The sequence below is a fragment of the Apis mellifera genome, linkage group LG14, assembly GCF_003254395.2.
Source record: "Apis mellifera strain DH4 linkage group LG14, Amel_HAv3.1, whole genome shotgun sequence".
In the NCBI taxonomy this organism is placed as follows: Eukaryota; Metazoa; Arthropoda; class Insecta; order Hymenoptera; family Apidae; genus Apis; species Apis mellifera.
In genome coordinates this window covers 6877060-6899787 of record NC_037651.1, presented here as the reverse complement: position 1 = coordinate 6899787, position 22728 = coordinate 6877060, and the positions used below count along the sequence as shown (strand labels likewise).

The 22728-nt window shown below is 30.0% G+C and overlaps 5 protein-coding genes across 6 annotated transcripts in view; 2 read left to right on the top strand and 3 right to left on the bottom strand.

Annotated features, from left to right (window-relative positions):
• Positions 1-14181, bottom strand: part of LOC409985 (ubiquitin carboxyl-terminal hydrolase 48) — a 73573-nt gene extending 59392 nt beyond the window's left edge. Inside the window, exons 1-11 of one of the 2 annotated variants that reach the window (XM_393474.7) lie at positions 13834-14181; positions 13327-13466; positions 12999-13202; positions 12595-12921; positions 12180-12416; positions 11845-12095; positions 11222-11757; positions 11057-11158; positions 10569-10972; positions 10125-10488; positions 9864-10048 (exon numbers count right to left, since the gene is read on the bottom strand). In XM_393474.7, the coding sequence (XP_393474.5) occupies positions 9864-10048; positions 10125-10488; positions 10569-10972; positions 11057-11158; positions 11222-11757; positions 11845-12095; positions 12180-12416; positions 12595-12921; positions 12999-13202; positions 13327-13460 (2744 nt within the window). In that variant the 5' untranslated portion in view covers positions 13461-13466; positions 13834-14181. Of the gene's footprint in view, positions 1-9863; positions 10049-10124; positions 10489-10568; positions 10973-11056; positions 11159-11221; positions 11758-11844; positions 12096-12179; positions 12417-12515; positions 12922-12998; positions 13203-13326; positions 13467-13833 lie in introns of those variants that run through there. The other variant, XM_006562989.2, reaches the window with a different exon arrangement.
• A 110-nt stretch (positions 14182-14291) lies between these two features.
• Positions 14292-15214, top strand: LOC724158 (mitotic spindle assembly checkpoint protein MAD2B). The gene is made up of 3 exons (XM_001119914.5): positions 14292-14399; positions 14492-14789; positions 14864-15214. Exons 1-3 carry the CDS (start codon positions 14381-14383, stop codon positions 15168-15170), a joined length of 624 nt encoding a protein of 207 aa, XP_001119914.2. The 5' UTR covers positions 14292-14380; the 3' UTR covers positions 15171-15214.
• A 1163-nt stretch (positions 15215-16377) lies between these two features.
• On the bottom strand, positions 16378-17992 carry LOC409984 (DET1- and DDB1-associated protein 1). The gene is made up of 4 exons (XM_393473.7): positions 17803-17992; positions 17316-17454; positions 17187-17248; positions 16378-17105 (listed from the first exon to the last, which is right to left on the bottom strand). The coding sequence occupies exons 1-4, from the start codon at positions 17821-17823 to the stop codon at positions 16998-17000; spliced, it is 330 nt and encodes a 109-aa protein (XP_393473.1). The 5' UTR covers positions 17824-17992; the 3' UTR covers positions 16378-16997.
• Positions 17993-18105: 113 nt separating this feature from the next.
• On the top strand, positions 18106-21054 carry LOC724206 (TBC1 domain family member 31). Its single transcript, XM_026444998.1, has 4 exons — positions 18106-19772; positions 19858-20327; positions 20418-20644; positions 20706-21054. Exons 1-4 carry the CDS (start codon positions 18387-18389, stop codon positions 20990-20992), a joined length of 2370 nt encoding a protein of 789 aa, XP_026300783.1. The 5' UTR covers positions 18106-18386; the 3' UTR covers positions 20993-21054.
• Positions 21055-21264: 210 nt separating this feature from the next.
• LOC413601 (adenine phosphoribosyltransferase) lies at positions 21265-22463 on the bottom strand. Its single transcript, XM_397043.7, has 5 exons — positions 22330-22463; positions 22107-22214; positions 21742-21973; positions 21549-21627; positions 21265-21477 (listed from the first exon to the last, which is right to left on the bottom strand). Exons 2-5 carry the CDS (start codon positions 22187-22189, stop codon positions 21335-21337), a joined length of 537 nt encoding a protein of 178 aa, XP_397043.2. The 5' UTR covers positions 22190-22214; positions 22330-22463; the 3' UTR covers positions 21265-21334.
• Positions 22464-22728: the final 265 nt, after the last annotated feature.

Below are 22728 nucleotides of genomic sequence, written 5' to 3'. Positions count from 1 at the left end.
TCAACTACGGTAACAGACCGGCGTAAATTTAGTCCCGCGCAGGGTCCCTCCTTATCCGAACGTTACCTTCGTCGCGAACCCTCCCCTCCCCTCTCTCTCTCTCTCCCTGAGCAAACAAGAAGATCGGCCGGCAGAGTTTTGCCGCGGTAAAAACGAAATCCGTGGACGATGGTTCGACGATCACGGTATGCAGCCGCCCTGGACCGTGATCCTGCAAGCGGGGCAAGGAGGGGAGTGGAGGAGGGCGGCTCGAAAATCGAGACGATAACCCCCCCTCCCTCCCCCCCCGATTCCAAAGGTGGAGCAACACCCTCTCCCTTTCTTCAAACGTTCGAGGAATCTTAAAAGATGTGTGCGAGAAGAGAATCTTTTTATCCTCTCCCTTCGAGAACGTCTCTCGAGAGACGAGATGGTTCTTTTATTTATATTCTTTTTTCTCTCGTTTTTTTTTCTTTTCTTTTTTTTTGGAACATTTTTGGACGAACAAAGTAAGCCAAGAATTTTCGCATTGGTCGAGAATTCGTCATCGTATCGCTACCCTTTCCTTTCTCGCAAGTGGAGAGTCTCTTTTCTTTTCTTCTCTTTTTTTTTAGAAAATAGAAGATGGCCAACAACAAAGTGATATTTTCCATCGTCATTCGGGCATTCGGAATTACAGTTCACGGAAGTAGTTGGAACTGTTGGGAGGAGGATAAGTTCAGAAAACGTCACAGCGGTCGGATAATCGGCAGGAATGATTCCGTACAAAATAACCATCGGTAACCACCGGCCGACCACAAAGGGTGATTCTCCTCTCCTCTGGTATCGAATATTCGCTCGTGGAAGCGAGCAATGCTCGATAACTCGCTCCGTTTCGAATATTTCGAGAAAAAAAAACCTTGACTCGTATCTTAATCTTAATCCTTCCACCCCGATTCTCCAAACTCTTCCTCTCGAATTCGCATTCTACGAAAACCAAAAAGCCTATTCGATTTAAAAAATTGATTCGAAAAAGGGGTTAAAAGGAGCAAAAGTTACGTTGAACAACAGGATTCGAGAAAGAGAGGGAAAAAATGGCGAGAGAGAATGGATCCAGGAAAATATCGCATGCGGCCGTTTCTCGAAACGAGGTTGCGAGAGAGAGAGAGATAGAGATAGGCAGAGAAAGAGAGAGAGAGAGATAGGCAGAGAGGCAGAGGGAGCGGCGAATCGTTGCACCGCCTGCGCCCCGTTTTTGCTCGATTTCTCAAAACCGATCGAGCGTTCCCGATCAAGGGAGCAACACGCGTAGCTTGCACGCCAGGCGTGACCATCGGCTACCGCGATACACCACGAAAAACCATAGCCGGCCGGCCATGCTCAGTCGCCCACCGTCTATTTACATTGGCACCGTTGCGGGGAAATGATCGGCCCTCGATCGAACGTGCCTTCCATCCGCCGCGATATGAAAATCGAGCCGATCAACGGCGTAATCTCGTTTCCATCCTTTCGATAAGTCGATCACGCGCTCCGAATTATTCCCGCGATACACACACCCATACACGGTTGGAACAACAAAGTAGGAAAGGGGGAGTTAGTTCTTACGTATCGCGATAAAACGAGAGATCTTTTTTTTTTTTGACGATGAAAAGTAATTCGAGATTTTCGAAATCGATTTCTGGATTGGATTGGATATACGGTCAAAAGGAAATTTTTGAAAGGAAAAAAAAATAATATCGTAAGATCTTCGTGTCTTAGCATAAATGGAAGAAAATTGAAAGAGAAGGTTTGTACGTAGAAACGAAAATTTTTGGAAGAGTAATGGAACAATGACGAGAAAAAGAGATGTGAAGAAGTAAGAAGAATATTAAAGAATCCACCTTTCTTTTACAGACACTACGATTTTATCTAAGGAAATAAATAAATGGAAATTGAATCGTCGATAGTATTAACACTTCATAAATTGTATCATAAAGTCCAAAGCGCGAGAAACCCTTTCCACCCTTTTTCCATCTTTCCCTTCGATAAATGAAATACAATAATCATTAATGATTGATAAAAAGAACGATATGAAGTAAGAAGAATATTAAAGAATCCACCTTTCTTTTACAGACACTACAATTTCATCTAAGGAAATAAATAAATGGAAATTGAATCGTCGATATTAGTATTAACACTTCATAAATTGTATCCAAGTCCAAAACGCGAGAAATCCTTTCCACCCTTCTTCCATCTTTCCCTTCGATAAATGAAATACAATAATCATTAATGATTGATAAAAAAAAAACAATCAAATACCCGTTACCACGATTTTGGAAGGGGGCTGGCCATAAATTCGGCCAAGTTTGGCGCTAACGATCGCCGCTTTGAAACACAAATGCACGCGCACGTACATAAGGAATTCTTCCGGAATCAGGATGTATCTCCCTCGCCCCGTCTCTTTTTCTCCTTCTCCGCCTCTTCCCCCCTCCCTCCTTCCCCACTGGGGGTGGCCAGTGTCTCGGGGGCGGTCATATATCATCCACCCCCGGGGGTGGCTACTGGGGGTGGTGGCAAAAAATCTTGCCGAGCAAAAACTATCATCAGTGCTCGGGCGAAGCGAGCTCTCCTCTCTCTCTTCTTCTTCTTCTTCTCCTTCTCCTTCTCCTCTCCATCTCTTCGCCTCGCTACTTTTCTACGTTTCCCGGCTCTTTCATCGGTTTCACGGAGAGGGAGAGAAAGAGAGAAAAGAAACGTCTCTCCAACCCGAGTTCATTAGGTTTTCAGGGTTTGCTCTTGGCAGCGTTTAATGAGAAGAAAGATAAAACCTGTGTCCTCCGCCCTCGCTCGCAAGAATTCGTGAAATCTTTAGTTTTCGAAACTAGCGGCTCTCTTCTCGCGCGAGTTTTGGTTAATAAGAATCGGATTTTTCTCTTCTGATTTATCGAGAAGAAGAATTCATTTTCACAAATTTTCTCGCTTCAATCTTGTCCGTGACTCCTCGATGAGATTATATATAGGCAAGTCTGTCAGTTGAAAATCTTCCTCCTTGTTCCTTACACTATAGAAGAAATATTTATTTTCTTGGCGAAAAGGGGTAGTTTCGTTGATCCGTTTCTGTTCAAAAAATTCCAAAAAATTCGCAAGAACTCGTGAAATCTTTCGCGTTCTTTCATTTTCAAAACTAGCGGCTCTCTAACGTCTTCTCGCACGAGTTTTGGTTAAGAATCGGATTTTTCTCTTCTGATTTCTCGAGAAGAAGAATTCATTTTCTTACTTCAATTTTGTCCTCAACGAGATTATATATAGGCAAGTCTGTCAATTGAAAATCTTCCTCCTTGTTCCTTACGAGAAATATTTATTCTCTTGGCGAGAAGAGGTAGTTTCGTTGATCTATTTCCGTCCACAAAATTCCAAAAAATTCGCAAGAACTCGTGAAATCTTTCGCTCATTTTCAAAACTAGCAGCTCTCTAACGTCTTCTCGCGCGAGTTTTGGTTAAGAATCGGATTTTTCTCTTCTGATTTCTAAAGAAGAAGAATTCAAGTGAGAAGAATTCATTTTCTTACTTCAATTTTGTCTTCGACGAGATATGGCAAGCCTGTTAGTCGAAAATCTTCCTCCTTACGAGAAATATTTATCCCCTTGGCGAGGAAGGGTAGTTTCGTTGATCCGTTTCCGTCCAAGAAATTCAAACTCGTTTCCATCGATGAATTATCGACATTTTCGATAATTCATTCGTCCCGATTCATCCTGGAGGAGGAAGAGAAGGAGGAGGGTGAACTACTCTCACCGGTAATTGACATCCACGATTTTATGAAGCTACTCTTAACTTAATGCGAAAATACGCGTTCCACCAACCCATTACTCATTTCTTCGATCGAATTTAATCGAAACGCTTCTTCCCTCGCGTTCTTCCCCCCTTTTTTCCCCTCTTCTTCTTCTTCCTCTTCTTCGAGAAAGAGAGACGACGATAATTCTCTTCGACAAATTAGAAAATAACCGATGTTTAAGTTTATCTATGTTCAGGAAGAGGAAGAAAGAAAGGATGGGGAAAGGGAGGGAAGGAAAAAAAGAAAGGAGAGACGGTGGAAAGTGTCGAGTGGCTCCAAGGAAGGGAGGAAAAGGGGGGTTGTTGCTTCGTTGCCCCACGCTGAAGGTCGCAGAAGGCCTGCTGCAATGAATCAACTTATTTAAGGGTAGTTGGATTTCGCGACTCGATGCACGACGACTACCAACCCCATCGAACCCCCTCCCTCGATGTCCCTTCTTCTTCAGCACGCAGCACGCCTCGTCGAATGATTTATAGTTTTCCTTCCGTGGCCACCCTCCCCCCTCCAACCCTCCCTGCAAACGGCACCCCTCTGCCAAATATACGCAAAATAGTCGGAATTTGTTCGGCACCACCCTGGCTGAAGTTAAATCTTGATGTAGACACGAGGAGTGCTCGATACCGAAGAACAGTATATATCTGAGAGAGGAGGAGGATATAACCGGAAATTATTGAAAATTTTGGTAAAGAGGAGAGGAGATTCGAAGATCGATACACGAAATTGGCATTTGGCGATAATATATCTATCTTTCGTCATCTAAATCGAGGAAGAATTTGTCTCGAGCGAAAGTAAACCGAGATGAAATCGAATATCGAATAAGAAGAACAAAAGCAAATCGAAAAATAATTCGATGACGACTCTGGAAAATCTTTTGTCAAAAGAACGACGCTTTCGCCCCGATCATCATTAATAATTATTAATAATTATTATACCGTCATTTTCAAGATGTCTTCTGATTTGGATCATTCTTTCTATGGATTCTTATCGAATATCCAAAGAAAATTTGTTTCAAAATTTATTCCAATATGCTAACAATGCTCCTAATCCAAACGATTCGAAGAATCGAAATCGATGGAGATGGAAAGCAAACGTCTCGACCCTCGCCCCTCCTCTTAGGAGCAGAAAGTGACCAGAAAACGGGGGAGGGGGGAGAACGGTGGGGATAATTAGTCATTTATGAGACCGTAAGTGGGAATCGGCCTCGCTCTCGCGAAAGGGACGATGATGCAAAGGGACGACGAGCGTTATCTCGAAATTATTAATCATATCGTAACGCGTCGCGCCGATGAGGAAAGAGAGGCGAGAGCGAGAGGAGAAGGGAAGGAGCGACTCCATGGACTTATCTGACACCTTAATCAATTCCAAGTTATTAATTACGGACCCTGCCCTCTCCCCATCCTCTCCTCCATCCTCCAAGACCATAGGCAACACGCTTCAGAAAGCCACCGTGGACCATTGTCTGAGGCTTACAATGCAGTGTCAACACGATCAGAGCCACGCTTTCGCCCCGATCATCATTAATAATTATTTAACGGAGCTCGAGTCTCTCTTTCTCGAGAGAGAGAGAGAGAGAGACCTCTTCTCACCGTCATTTTCAAGATGTCTTCTGATTCGGATCATTCTTTCTATGGATACTTTGTTTCTTCTTCTTCTTCTTCTTCACCGTGTTACAAATCGGTTTTCGAATATTTTCTTCTTTCAATCGTGAGAAACGATCCCTGTGCGAATCTAATTATTTTCATCTTTGAAAAAAATTATTCATTCGAAAATTTGATTCAATAATTCCAATTGGGACAATTTCTAATTTCCGTGAAGAACTTCACCATCATTTTCAAGATGTCTTGATTCTTTCTATGGATACTTTGTTTCTTCTTCTTCTTCTTCTTCACCGTGTTACAAATCGGTTTCCAAGTATTTTCTCTCTCTTTCAATCGTGAGAAACGATCTCTGTTTCTTATGTGCGAATCTAATTATTTTCATCTTTGAAAAAAATTATTCATTCGAAAATTTGATTCAATAATTCCAATCGGAACAATTTCCAATTTCCGTGAAGAATCTCATTTTCAAGATGTCTTGATTCGGATCATTCTTTCTATGGATATTTTGTTTCTTCTTCTTCTTCTTCACCGTGTTCAACAAATCGGTTTCCAAGTATTCTATTCATTTTCTCTCTCTTTCAATCGTGAGAAACGATTCTTGTTTTTTACGTGCGAATCTAATTATTTTCGAAAACATCTTTGAAAAAAATTATTCATTCGAAAATTTGATTCGATGATTCCAATCAGGACAATTTCCAATTTCCGTGAAGAACCTCACCGTCATTTTCAAGATGTCTTGATTAGGATCATTTTTTCTATACTTTGTTTCTTCTTCCTCTTCTTCACCGTGTTACTTTGTTTCTTCTTCTTCTTCTTCACCGTGTTACAAATCGGAGTATTTTCTTCTTTCAATAGTGAGAAACGATTTCTGTTTCTTACGTGCGAATCTAATTATTTTCGAAAACATCTTTGAAAAAAATTATTCATTCGAAAATTCAACGATCGAGACAATTTCCAATTTCCCCTTATTTGAAGAAATAATATTTCCAAGCTTTATACGCTTAGCAGGATTCGTCCCGTCGCGGATGCATCGCGAGAAAGTTTAACAACGTCTGAAGCCAATGGGAAAAAAAAGAAAGAGAGAGAGGAGAGGGGGAGCCCTCTTTCTCGATAGAAGTTGAGCGATCGTCTATGCAAATACCTAATCCTTTCGCAGATCCATCCAGGTGACGTTGACGGATTGGCGGAGGACTTTGTTCGGAGGCGAGTCGAACAGATTGCAATCCGCGACACCATTTGTTTTCCCGGAGGAGAGCTTCCTGCTTTCACGAAGACCACTCGTCCAAATCGATTAAATTCGGCCCCTCTACTTAATTGTTAATAAAATGGAACGACCGATACATCCGGACCATATTATCTTTATGCTCCATCGAATCAAAGATTTCAGAAGAAAATCAGAAGAATCTTTCTTTTCCGATTAAGAAATTCTCGGTATAGATATCTCTATATAATGTAAAAATAATGGAATCGATGTGGAAAATTTAATTCCCTAAAGTTTGAAGTCTCATTGATTCTTTTTTAATCTTGGAAAACTGGAAACTTGGAGAGACTTGTGATATATTCGATTGAAATAAAATTTGTGTCTCGCGAGAATTGTAAATTTTCGTGTGCAAACTTTCGCGTGAATGGAGGAAGGAATCCGCGAGAATTCGATAATTAGCGGGAAAAAAAGGAGGAGGGAAGGATTAATCATCGAGAAAAGACAATGGTGGCTCCCTGGTCCGTAAAAATATTTTTCACCTTTTCCCTTCCTCGATGGGGCGGAGCAACATTTTCGTCCATGGTATGCCCAAGTAAAATTCTGCCGGCATTCTTCGAATCGTTGTCATCGTTTCTTTTTTTTTTACAGAAGAATAACGTGGAATTTAACGTTCTGATTAAAAATTTCGCGAAAGGATCCGATTTTCTTTCTTCCATACGAGAAATGTAAATTTTCGTACGCGTTGCATCCTTGAAACATTCTTCGAGAGATTTTATTCGAAAAAAATCGAGGAGAAATGGCCACGGGGCTATTCAATAATCAAGCCTTATTAAAATTTAATCGGATCGATAATCGCGTTGCGATCCTTTTTTACGAGCGGTTAATTAGTCCCCGTCTCCTGTGCTATTTTAAATACACGAGCGGCAAAGAGGAGGGGCGGCCACTTGTTCCTCGTTTTCACACCCCCTTTTCGCCTGTACCGAAATCAAGCGTGACATGACACACGTTGTAATCCGCGCAAAGGGTTGATCCCAGTTTAGCCGGCTGTCCGTAAACCCGGTGGAACCCGGTGGACTTAAGCCCAGGCAAATTTGAATCCGTCAATCTTGAGCATCCGAGAGGAAGCATACGTGTGTGTGTGTGATCATCCCACGCGGGTGTAACATCCGTCCAAACATTAAAAGCTTTTTTTCTTTCTTTCTCTCTTTCTCTCTCTTTCTCTCTTCATCGTGTCAGAAAAGATTTAACCCCAATTTTGGGACAGACTTAATTTCATCCTGGCCAAAAGTGACACTTTGGGCGAACAATTGGAGAGAATTATTTTACATTATAGAAACAACAAATTATAATGAGAATGAGATGAAGAAGAATTTAAATACTACTTTTGAAGAGGCCCTTCTAGAGGTTGATATCCATCTCATTGGAAAAATAGGATTATTTATCATTTCTTATTCCAGGATGGGAGGAATAGTTGGGTGGACAACAAAGTGTCACGATGAAAAGCAAACAAGACCAAATTTATAAATTAGAGATTTGAGATTTGAACTTTTCACCTTTCCTTTCCTTTCTGATCATTATATATTGCTTTTATCTTCAGCAAAATTAATAAATGATAATGTCTTATCATAATTTTATGCCCATGTTATAATTATTTGATAAGAGATTTAAATTGGAAATTTATAAAAACGAATTGAAAATGAAAATTGTATCAAGAATCAAAAAGAATAAACTGTTCGTGCAAATGCGTTTTCGATTTTCCATTGAATATGCAATAATTAATACACGAAAACAAAATCCAGCTTAAGGGAATATCGTTCGAATATCGTTACCAAAAATGAGCCAGAAAAGGAAAAGGAAAAGACGAAATTGCTCGATGGCCGATGAACATCGAATAAGGCGAAACGGTATTAAGACAGTAGGGAGAGTTTCCTCAAGGCTGATGTATCATTTGGCGGCGAGTCGTTAGGCGGTTTCAATTAGTTTTCCACGTTGCTCTCCTGGCCCACCATCCACACATAGGGTATGAGGGAAGGAGCGGCACAGCCCTTAATCGTACAGTCCAGTTTTTTCTCATAATTAGGAAAAGCTCGTTAATGCGTCCCCTACTATCTCTTTTCTACACCCTCTTTCTTTCTCCTTTGTTTGTTCCCTTCTATGGTTCTTCTATCATGTTGTAAAGTATATATATAGTTGGATCTTCTAAGATTCAAGAATGTGGATCTTCTTGATTTGAAATGATATAAAAGTAAAAAGATTTTCATCAAATATGATTTTGAGAAAGAAATATAAGTTTGAGAATTTCTAATTTCATGTTGGATTCTGATTGTTGAGATTAACTAAAAATATGTTCCATCTTTTTATTTCTATTTTTTAATTCTATCTAATTTTATTTCTAATTTTTATATTTGCTTGTAACAAAAAGAAACGATAAAAATGTTATTGCTATACTCAAATTTGTGAAAGACATGTGAAATGTATTTTTGTGGAACTTATTTTTTGCTAGTAATAATAAAGAATTTGATCTTTAAGTGAAAAATTTTTAGTTAATTATTAACGTTTTTTTACACGCTATTTTATAAAAAATATCTACATACAAAATACAAATGTACCTAATTTCAAATATACATACATACATATATATATATATATATATATATATATATGTGTGTGTATGTATTTATTTTTATTGCATAAAAATTTTAATCACAAATGATAAATATTATTTTAAAAAAGTAAATTACGCACCAATTTAATAAATTATAAAAGATGTTAATATTCTTATTCTTAAATATAAAATTCTTGATAAATTAAATATATCAATTCGCGCGTTTAAAATCACCACATAAATATAATATAAAATATAATATAGTATAAAATTTCTCATTAAAAATTAATAAAAAATATGATTACAAAATAAAAACAATAATAAATAAATAATATTTGCAATCATATTAAATAATTTATTAGTAAAATTAAAAATAAAAAAATTATAAGAATATCTCTTTAGAATTCTTAAATAGAGAATACTACCTACTAGTACCATCTGTAGGCGTTTTATTGAAATAATTCGATATGTAATTTGGCGGAAATTTTAAATTTAAAAAATTATCTATTTTTAATAGACATTTTAATGAAATTTTATTATCTATTGCTTATCAATATAATTATTAAAAATAAGTAGAAATAGCTTATTTCTACTTATTTTTAATAATTATATTTTATATATATATATATATATATATATATATATATTATATATTATTGAAAAGTGTAAAAAAATATACAATAAACTCACCGAAGGAAAGAACGCCAACTGTCCAAAAATCCCTTCTCCACGATATAAAATGCTTTTTCTGGCTCTTCACATTTTAATATTTCATTTCTATTTTTACCATGATATAAATCATTTAACTCGTCCTTTTGTTGTTTGGCTTTTATTTTATCATCTTTTTTTGCCTTTTGTGCATTTTCCATTTTTTCCTTAACGAAAAAATACCTCGATATTAAAATATAAAATAATTTCATTTTTATTTCAAATATAATTCCGAAAAAATACCTCGCAAATGGAACATGAGCTAGAACCGATAGGATACTCCTTAGATCCTGGAAAGTATTTTCGAAGTATCATCCAAGCTTCGCGGGGTACTATTTTTCTTGTTGAATCTGGTGTTTTCAATGAACCATGCTCACAAAGTAAATCTTCGTTGAAATAAATTATAACTTCGTTCTCTTCTCCCTCTCCTGATTCCTTTATTCGTTCACTTTCCTTGCTTTCACTTTTCCTATCTTCTTGAATACTATTCGGATCTTGACAATCTTCATCCTCAATTTCTTGTTCCATATCGTCCATAAATTTTTCCATTGCAAGTCTTCGCCACGATCTCAATGAATCAGCACCCACAACATAACTAGTCTCGAATCTATTATCATGAAAGTAAAATTTGTTTTATTTTATAAAATGATTTATTGGTTTAAATTATAATTAATACAGAAAACTTACGGTTCTTTAAAATTGCGAATAAGTTCACTAACTTCCTTGTAATCACGTTCAAGTGACATCTTGAAACGAAGTAATTTATATCGACGTTTCACACAAACTTCGCAAAAAGAGTTTTCATCCAAACGTGGTCCACCACGATATTTTTCATAAAGTATATCTGCAGCAGCTATAGGAATACATTTTGCCCGATTCACTTTTAAAGGATCAAGTCGATAATGCGTACACATCAATGTAGAATTATCTATTGGTGGCACCCCATCGATGAATGAATGTCCATTTAGCCATTTTGATAACCAATCACTTGGAATCCATTGATATTTCTCCCATGAAATTATATTCGAAATAATATTATATACATCTATGACAAGTTGTCTCTTTAAGTTCTGATCTTCAATCTCCTTTTGCTATAAAAAAAATATTGTTAATAATAAAAAAATATTTCTAATTTAACTATTTAATTCTAATCTTTTATTATTTATAATATATACTTTTTCTTGTTGAGTCGCCAATAAACTCAATTCATGTTTCACATTTTCTTGTCTCACTAAATCACGCAATGTTGAACTCACTTCCCAATTTTCAAATTCCATCTGTTAAATAACAAAATATTTTTATATAAATATCATTAAAAAAAAACAATTCAATATACTGACCTCTTCGTAAAAGTCACGTTCCCCACAACTCATAGCTCTATGTGCGGCACCGTTTAAACGTTTGTAGTCTATCTTCACAACTTTGGCTAATGATTTTTTGATAAATATATCATGCTGATTTTCTTTATTATCGAATTCGTAATGTTTGCCATTTTGTTCATCAAAAGTAGACTCCTCTCTTACAGATACTTCCATTACAATATTTTCTGATGCCTTCGAAATTTCCATTTCCTGTTTAGTCTCTATTCCAAGCTTTAACATTTTCTCAGAATTATTCACATCCGAAACGGAAATTGTATCATATTTACATTTTTCTTCATCTAATGAAACTGATTTATCTTTAACTATCACGAGGTTTTCTTCATGCATTGTGTTATAATTGCTATTAGTTTCTGTATCTAATTTTTTTAACTTATTTTTTTTTGTATTATTTATTCGTTTTTCAGAAGTAACTTTTTTATAAACTAACATGTATGCAGTGTTAGAAGATAAAAATCCTTTCGGTATACGACCTCGTTTTATAATCTTTGAATTCTCTGTAATAAACAATTCAAACTTTATATTATTTTATTAAATAACTTGTTCATTATTACTTGTTATATTACATAGAAACTTATATTTACCATTAACTCCATCCTCGATTCTTTTATTCTGCATTTTTTCTACTTTATCATCACTAAATTGATACCATTCCCCATTTGAATTGCATATATTTGCAATATAATGACCCGAATGTGCAGATGGTCCTTTATGACTCAAAACTGCTACAAGACTGTACAAATGAGTTTGTAATGGACACCTCACATATTCTGACATATCAAGATCTTCGGGAAATTGTATAAAAGAATTCAACTTTCTTTTCTGCCCAGAATCTCTAACAAAGATAAATTATAAAATAATTTATTAACATAATATAATAATTTAATAATATAACATAAACATCATAAAATAAAAGTACCTATGAAACACAAAACGCATTAACTGTATATTTAATGTTTCTGGAAGAGATTCCAAGCGTATAAAACGGCGCGCATCTTTTTTGTCATTGCAGGTAACGCAGTGATACTGATTTGCTCCAGTCAACTGTTCCACAGACAAGTATTTCTCTATTGCCTCTTTCAAAGTGGCTGCAAGTTGTAGATCCAATTCGTAGAACGTTGTGGACGTTGGATATTCAGTTCCGCATTTCGAGCAACTGCGCCAAACATAAAACTCGCGTTATTTAGAAAGAAATAACTTCTCTCGGTCAGATCAGTTGATCGCACCAGTCATCGCAGCGAGCAACGTGTCCTACCATGTTCTCATCGTCAAGATCATCAGCATCATCATCGTTTAGGACAATTCTCATTTGTTTTCCACTTCAGAAAACCCACCAATTGATATAGCTGTATTTTCCTTGGGTCAGCCTCTGCAGCATCTGCTTCAGTTCTGAGTTTTGTTGAAGTTTCCCTTCGATATGGCAGAGAAGCAGCTTGGAGAATTCCTGTGCATCCTGCTGAGTTCTAGTATCCAATGACAACGCGATTGCAAGGTTCATTGGATCGAGTAGACGACGATTTCCAAATTGCATCATTGCAAATATATATTGCAACTGTCCAACTGCTGTCACTGGATGAAATGGTACTCCTGCCTTCTTAGCTTGATATAGTGCTTCCTTTTCCTCTGGATCATCTGTGATATTCCACTTGTATATTATTCTCCTAAAAATATCAAATTTCATTTTATAATTGCAAATAAATTAAATATAAAATAAATTGATATTTATAAAAATGCATACCTCATATCTTCATTATGAAACCACATTTGAATTAAGCTATTAACATAACAGGTTGCACCTAAATTCTTTAGACCAACATATTGTGTAGGATCGCGTAACTCAGATAAAGAACTTTCTAAAGGCATTACTTCAGCAGGTTGTGACTTCATGTATTTTTCTTCTCCCAATCCAGTCAAGCACTGTGGATTGTTTGTGCAGTTACGTCTAAAAACAAATTATATATATTTAAAATATTTAAAATATTTAAAAGTATATTTATATATTTATATATATTTATTTATATATTATATATTTATATACATTATATTTATATAAGTATATAACTTACTTGCAATTTTTACATGCTTTTAAACCTATTCTATAAGCAGTTTCCAAATGTATCCTTTCTATTTGGTCTAAAACCACACCTTCCACCCAAGCCCATGCTAATTTGTCTAAATCAGTCTTTTTTGTTGGTGGCATTTTTACCTAGATTATAACAAATAATAATACATTTTTGTAATTAAAATTAAAATAAAAATTAAATAATTCTATGTTGATTTTATACTAAGATTAATATTTTTAAAAAAATATTGTTTTTTTACTGATATTTTGAACAATATTATATTAAGAGTAATATATACATTTCAAATATATGTCTTGTTTCGCGCCACAAGAACATCACAATACAATCACAGAATAAAAATGAAATGAAAGTGCCATTTAAAATAATCAATTTTTTAAAAAGAATATTATCGAAAGTTTAGTGATATAAACGTAACTAAATATTGAATTATGAAACTTAACATGTGATACGTAAAGTTTTATATATCGAAAATATATAATGTATACTTACATAGAAGTACTGTATGTTCCTGATTGTTGAGGTTATGAAAGATGCCGCTGTGAATATTGTAAAGTACTGTTTTTCTTTTACAACATTATCTGAATGTAAAAGAACTTTATTACGTTCGCGAGCTTATTGAACGCAAGCATCTATTGATAACTTCCGTGAACAGATAAAAAAGTATCATCAAAACACTATAACTGTTTGTCGTATACACTAACCGCCATATGCAATCGGCTTCGACCTAGGCGCGCGTCAAATCAATCGCTGTATAATTCATTACATCTAAATTAATACATATTTTTAAAAAATAAAAATAATATATTAAATTATTTATTAAAACATTAATCTTTTTCAAATATAAATAATAAATATATCTACATACGCATAAAAGGAATTTCATAAATATTATTATTTGTTACTTTACTTAAATAATATATATAAAAAATTTTCAATAAAAAAATTAAATAGCTAATATTAAAATTGTGAGCTTAAATATTTTTTTGTTCTAATTATTTCTTATTATATTTTTATCATTTTAAAAACACTCTAAAAAATGTCTGAAGATAAATTAGGTAAATATTGTTCTACATTTTTATTTATTTATTAATAATAAAAATATAAAATGTTAATAGATAATTTAAAAATATTTATATTTTATTTACAGTTGCTACTGATATTTTACTGGAATTTTTAGAAGTAGCATTCAATCATATTTTATTTTTTAGAAATTTATATCCCAAAGAAATATTTGTAAAAAAAAAAATTTATAGCGTAGTTGTATATATTTCTGAACATCCTGAGCTTAATGAATACATAAAAAATGTATTAAAAGCAATTAGAGAATTAGTGAAAGAGAATGAAAATAATGTTAAAGCTGTGAATCTAGTTTTTTATAATAAAAAAAGAGAGCCAATTGAGAAATTTATTTTTGATTTTATTAAATTACAAGCAAATAATACAGAGTATGTATCCTTAAAAGAATTTAATAATAATAATAATAATAGTACATTATTAGCTAATTTAAAATTTATTTTAGAAAAGATCCATATTATTTAAAAACAGAAGAATCATTAAGAACAATTTGTTTGAAATTATCAATGTGTGAAGCTTATTTGAAACCATTGCCAGAAGATTCATCCTTTTCCATTGAAATTCAAACACATGAAACTGCACATATTATTTTAAGTGAAAATCCTCATTGTGAAGATTTTCCATGGATTATCGATGAAAATGCTTTTGAAATGACTAACAAAAATTTACTTCCATTGAAAACTATAAAAACAGATTGTCTAAATTTGCAAATGTATGTTATTGAAGATGAAAATAAGAAATGCACAGATTAATTATAACATGTATTAATTGATTTTATAATATGTATTTATTAAATAATTATTAATCTTAATTATAAAGTGTTTAATTATTTTTTTATTTTACTTCACTATTTATAATGATAGATAAAAAATATAAGTAATTATAATTATAATTTTTATTAATTTTGTTTTTAAACTTTATCATTTTTATCTGTTTGAATTAAATTGACAAAAAAATTCATAAACTATTAAATAATATTGAATCTTTTCAAAAAATAAACAATTATTTATTCTAAAAGCATAAATTAATAGAAAAAATATAATAAAGATAGAAATATATCAAATTTAAAAAAAAAAATATTTCAAATATAATTTCTAATACATGTGTACTTTATAATAGTTAATAATTATTAATAATTTGACGAAAGATTTATTTTTAAATATATATAGAAATTTGTTTAAAATTTATATTATAATTCTAAATATGTACAATTTTTTTTAAATTTTATTTACAAATTAAAGTGTCAATTTAATTTATTAAAAAGTTAGGAATACATAACTAAATTATTATTACTGTTATATACTGATTTTCATACATCGAAAAACTCTTTCTCTGTCTTTCTTTTGTAACCAATTCTTATCTTGACATATAATAGGTGAAGGATGCTTCTTTTGAAGTTCGATTATTTTTATTAACAATTTTATTTTTTAGCAATTTTAATAGAAATTATACTTTTAATTTTCTTATATTTTTATGTAAAAATAAAAAATATTTTTATTTTATATTCTTATTTAAGTTATTAATAATAATTTATGAAAAAATATTTTTGATTATTAAATTATGATAGTTTAAATTTTACCAGGCAAAATCAGAAAAAGAATGGAATAATGAAAACAAAACTAATGGTAGAATTTTATTTTAATAAAAAAATTTTTGAAAATAAAAATTCTATTTACTTTAAAATCAATTTTTTAAATTTTATTATATTTTATACAGTGTAAAAATGGTACGTATAATATTATTTTTTATTTATTAGAAAAAGAAAATTGATTAAAGTAATTTTCTTTTCTCATATAACTTATAAGATATTTTTGATCAGTAATAATACTTATTTTCGTAAATTAGATTAATACTTATTTTCATGAATATAAATATATACATAATTGTCAAGATCTTCATCTTAAATTTTTTGTTATCTTATAATGATGCTATGATAAAAAAAATCAATATAACCTAGTATTTTAAGAATAATATATCGAATATATTTTTTTGTAAATTAGACGTACATTAAACTTATTACTACATAAATATGTAATACAGATTTGAAAACATGTGCATTGTAAAACAAATTTACAAAATTATTTCAATAAATGCTCTATTATATCTTAAATTAATAAAATGTTAATAATTTTTTCTTAAATCGTAACGCACATATGTTACATTAGTCATGTTTTGCTGTCAATAACAATGAACACGTTCACCTATACATATTGTGCAGTATAGAGCAATTATTATTTATGCTAAATACAAATTTTTCGAACCAAATATCAAATATACAATATAGTAAGCGACGAACATGAAATTAATGTAATACTTGTTATTATTACATGATTTCACATATCCAAAGAAATATTATTTGAAAACGTTATTTCCTACATTTGTAATATTCACATAATATTTAATTCAATTTGTGTATATTTAACATCTAAAAAGCAACGTTTTGAAATAATTTTTCTGAATCGTAGATATGTTTATAATATTTAAGAATTATATAGTTTAATAAACAATGAAAATTAGTTTAGCAAATAATGGAAATGTAGGTAGGTGAATAATAATGAAATTATAACTGAGTTTGTAGTTTATATAGTATTGTTTAAATCAAGACGTGGCCTTTTGCTATGAACTGTAGCAGCATCATCTTCAGAATCACCATTCACAGACAAAAAATCACGTTTTCTATCAGCATGCTAAAAAATATAATTAATAAATAAATTTAAAATTTAAAATATGTAACAGAAAATATTATTTAAAAATATATAATTTTATACATTTTTGTCCCAGTGTTGATGAAGATACCTTAGTAGTATGGTTGTTTTCTCTGTAACTATAACTGAAAATAATAATTATATTTATATTTATTGTAAAATTATTATAAATATATATCTTAAAGTTCTTACTTTGTTCTGAAGGATGATCTTTTGTAGGAAGATAAACTGAAGGTTTTTTTACACATGTTCTATTTCCACTATCTGTATGAAAATTAGCGAAGTTATTTTCATTGTGAGAAGGCAGGCCCTTTAAAAACTCAGCAACAGACTATAAAGAAAGAAAATCAGATTGAATAATTTTATTTCTAAATAAAAATAAATCCAAAAACTTGCTCTCTTTTTTAAATAATGAAAAATTTAAAAAACAATTTACAAATCATATTTTTTATTTTTGTTAAATTATACAGATTAAATATTTAAAAATAATTTATCCATTTATTATTAAAAAAATTGCAACAAAGATGTATAAAAAGTAATTATTCATTTCAACTAAAATTCAAAGAATGATTAATCATTTATTTTTAAAAAATTTTAATACAAATTGTATATAACCTAGAAAACAATCAGTTCATATCAAAAAACAATTATGAGATTATAAATAAAAAATATATCTTACCATTTTGTAATTATCTGACATATCACGTTACCAATCACTTAAAATATTTTTATTTCTCGCTGAAGAGAAACTAATTTTTAAAACTTTCTAATTGATACGAAATCAACTGCCATCATTTCGCCGAAGAACCACAGAAACCAAATGTCTAGATTCTATTTCTCTAGTTAATGACGTAATAAGTAACAAAAAAGTATCTTAGTCAAAGCGGCAAAATAGAAAATTCATAAATATATAATATATCATATCTATACATTTTAGAAATATCGAGTAACTTTTTTTTTTATAAGGAATATTTGCAATCATAATTATTATTTAATTATTTGTTAATCTATGTTATATACATACACACATACACACATATATATATAATATATTAATAAAAAATGATTCAATATATGTGTATTTAAAATAAATTAATATAATTACATAATAATAAAAATCTGACTATCATTTTTTTTTATTTTAAAAGATTTCAAACAAATCTAGATAATGTAAATAATGTCATATTTGACATTTCTCAATGTAAACATAACCTAAAAAAATCGTAGATATTATAATAAAACTTATTTTTAAAAATTAATAGAATGTATAAATGGAAATGGAAGAATTTAAGAAAAATTGATAATGATAATTTTGAACTTGAACCAGAAATAACTAAAAAATTACAATGTTTTTCAAGAATTAATTTTGCACATATAGCATTTGATTGGAATGAAGAATATTTCGTTGCAATTGATACAGCAGGATATTTATATTACATCGATTTAACAAATAATTATCCTTCTTATAAAAAATTAGGTAATATCGGAAAAGCAACATTTGTAGGATGTAATCCTACAAATAAATATGAAATATTAGTTGGTCTTACTACAGGTGATATAAAAATATTAAGAGTTAATATAGATATTTCTCAATTTTGTCTATTAATTGCTCATAAAATACCACCACTACAAATTTCTTTTTACAAGAAATATTGTTTAACTTTTTCATGTAAAGAAGTTATAATATGGTGTTTACATTCTTGTAGTAAAAGTCAACAATTAAAAATTAACACAAAAAATTGTATAATAAAAAAAGCAAGTTTTTCAAATTTAGGACATATTGCTGTACTATATTATAATGATAATTTTCAAATATGGAATCACAATCAATTTGAAAATAATATTAAAATTGATGCAAAAATATTTAATATACGAAATATTAATGATTTTGTCTTTACACAAAATGGAAGAGCAATGATTATAGTTAATATTCAGAATAAAATTGTCATTTTGAATACGTATAACTGGAATTTAATGAAAACTTTAAGTTTACCAGATAATTTTATTGGAATAAAACATTTATCTCTCGTACCATCACCTTTGGATGGTGGAGCAAATAATATAATAGCTTGTATTTCTTCAACTTATAATCTATATTTTTTTGATCTGAATAAATCTTGCTTCATTAATATTCTACAACCTCTTAAACCAATAAAGAAAATTATAATTTCTCCTACTGGCAGATACATAACATATATAGAAAAAGAGGGTCATTTAAAGTTCATAATTACTGAGAAATTATTTTTAGACAAATGTGAATCTTTACAAAAAATAGAACCATGTAGACCAGTTGCACACGAAATATCTGATCATTTACAATGTGTTAGACAAAATATTAAGCGCGAATTACGTTTAGAAAGATTAATACTTATTTTAAAAGAATTTGGAGAATATCCTGAAAAATATCGTGTATTAATATGGTCAACTATTTTAAATTTGCCATCCAATAAAAGTGCATATAATGCTTTGGCTAATAAAGCTGCCAATATAAATTTTACTTTAAATATTTTAAAAAATCATCCATTAGCAAATAGAAGTAAAAAGATATTATTAATGACAACAGTTAATTGTTTAATACAATGGTGTCCTTTATTAATACAATGTTCATTTTTACCAAACTTAGTTTTTCCATTTCTTATGATTTTTCAGGTAATAAAATAAATAAATTACATAAATATTATAATTAAATAGATAGAAAACAAAAAATGTATTAATTGATTTATTTTTATTATAGAAAAATCTACTATGTGGATTTGAACTTATTCTGAGTATTTTATTAAACTATTGTCAAAAATGGTTTGAATATCATCCTTTACCACCATTAAATGTATTAGGTATAATAGAAAATATTCTCCTACAAGCAGATCCATCTTTATTAAATGTTTTTTGTGAGCGAAAAATAACATCCACTGAATATGCATGGCCACTTTTAAAGACTGCAATGAGTGAAGTCTTGTCTGGTCCTGAATGGTTAATTTTATGGGATCATTTAATATCTTTTAAAAAACCTTCACTTTTATTAATGAGTGTTATTGCATACAGTATATGTTCTCGTGAAATTATCATATCTTCATTGCAAACGCAAGAAGATATTAAAAAATATTTTATTAAACAAGGCCATATTGGTGCACAAGAATTACTAAAAGTCGCTCAGAAGCTTGATAATAGCATACCATTAAGAATACATCCTAGTTATTATCTTAGGTATAATAATATTCTTTAATAAATATAAAAAACGATATTTTGTATTGTTTTCTTATACATTAAATAAATACTCTACATCATTTTTTTTAGAAATGAAATAATTACATTGCCTTTTAAAGGGCCATATCCTCCATTTATGATAAATGATTTTCCAAAATTTTTAACAGATGAAATTTCTATTTTCGAATTAGAAAAATTAAAACAAAAAGAAATTATGCGTGAACATAATCATATAACTAAAAAAATTGCAGAAGAAAATAGATTAAAACACGAGGCAAAAACTTTTATAGATGAAATTCATCAAATAAGATTATCTGGTAAGACTATAGATTATTAAGAATTTTGACAATATAAAATTCAAACTTATTTCTTTTTTAGAAGCACAGAAATGTTTTAAAGAATATGCATTTAATGAAGATTGGGAATTGAAAGCAACAGAAGAAGATACATACAAAGCTAAACATAAATGTATTTGTGATCAATTTCATGATATTCCACATTTAGATTTAGAAACTTCAAGTAATGAAGATATGGTAGATTTAAAAAATGATAAAACAAAATATTATCAACAATTACAACAAGATGTAGACAACTTAGAATATGAAGTACAAAGTTTTTTAGATTCATTAAGATCTCAAAAATCCAAAGTAATACTTAATACTTAATATATTTTATAATAGAAAATTAATATATTTTTTTCAAATATGTGAAAGATTGGAATATAATAAAAAATCATATATCATTTAAGAACTTATTAAAACATATAATTATAAAATTTATGTATAATATTTACAATATTGTGATTATAAAATATCTTTATATAAAAATACGTTATCTTTATATGGAATTATAATAAAAAATTCTCATATACATAGATTTTTGTATATTACAAAAATATTTTTTTAAATGCTTTGTTTATAGAATAATGATGATAGAATAATAATGATAATATTGTATTTTATATTGTCTTTGAACAAATTATACTTTTTATGTATATTATTTTAGAATTAAGAATCATATTGAATAAACGAGTGAACAGGTACATTAAGTTTTTCTCTTCCCTTTAGTCCAATTAATTCAATTATTGTTAAACATTCAATTACTTCACCTCCAACTGCTTTCACTAATTCTATTGCAGCTTCCATAGTACCTATTTAATTTTATTTTTCTAACTTTTTCTGAAATTTAATAAAATTTATTTTTCTGTTATTATTGTCTTACCTCCTGTTGCTAGTAAATCATCTACAATAAGCACTCGGCTTCCTTGTTTTATTTGCTCTGTTTGTATTTCAAAAGTATCCTATATTAGATAAAAAGAAATAAACAAAATACATAATGTTGAAAAATTAAAAATTAATGTTTAAAAATTAAAATTTACAAAATAACTAATAATGAAAGAATTTTATTTACTGACCTCTCCATATTCTAAATTAAAGGTACGATTAAAAACCTTTCCTGGGAGTTTTCCTTTTTTTCTAATTGGTAAAAATGGTTTTCCTAATTCCATGCATATTATAGGTCCAAAAAGAAAACCTCGTGAATCTAAACCAACTATGAAATCTACTTCAAGAAATAAAATATGTTCCACTATTAAATCTTTCATTGCTCTCACTGCGGCAATATTGCGGAAAATACCAAATATATCACTAAAAATAAAATTCTAAATTATATTTTATAAACATGAATGTATGACTTTTTAAATTATAACAAGATTAATTATAATCAATATATATAAATTATTAAATAATATTATTAAATAAAATCAATTTTATTTCTTACCGATACATGACACCAGGTTTAGGAAAATCGGGAAAAGTGGTAATTGAATCTCGTAATAATTGAATCTTTTCGTTTTTATTCATATTTGTTATTTTAATAATTCAATGGCTGCAAATGATATATAAATAAATAAATGTATGTAATATTTTCTACTTATGTGATGATACAATTTTATAACAAAATATACGAATATTATTATTACATAACTAAAATGAAAACATACCATAAGATTATAAAAGAAAGAAAGAAATGAAGTTTGATTAAAAATATCACGTGTAAGTACTCATATAAATTACATTGTGATGTCACGAGTGATGTGAAGTGATGAAAATTTTCAAAATGGATCATAATTTCATGAACAGATAAAATTGTTATATAAAAGTAATATTAGAAGTAGAAAAATACAATTTTCTAAATGAAATTTTTTAATTTTGGAATTAAAATTCAAATTAAAACTTAAATTCTTAAAAATTAATAATATTTAAATATTTTTTTTGTTTGATAATTAAAAACGTGTGTTATATAATTTTCGAAAGATATTTATAAAGGGAAATATTATAATTTATAATTTTTGAATATTTTTGGGAATTTAAGCTTTAATTTAAGCTTTTAAAAATTAAAA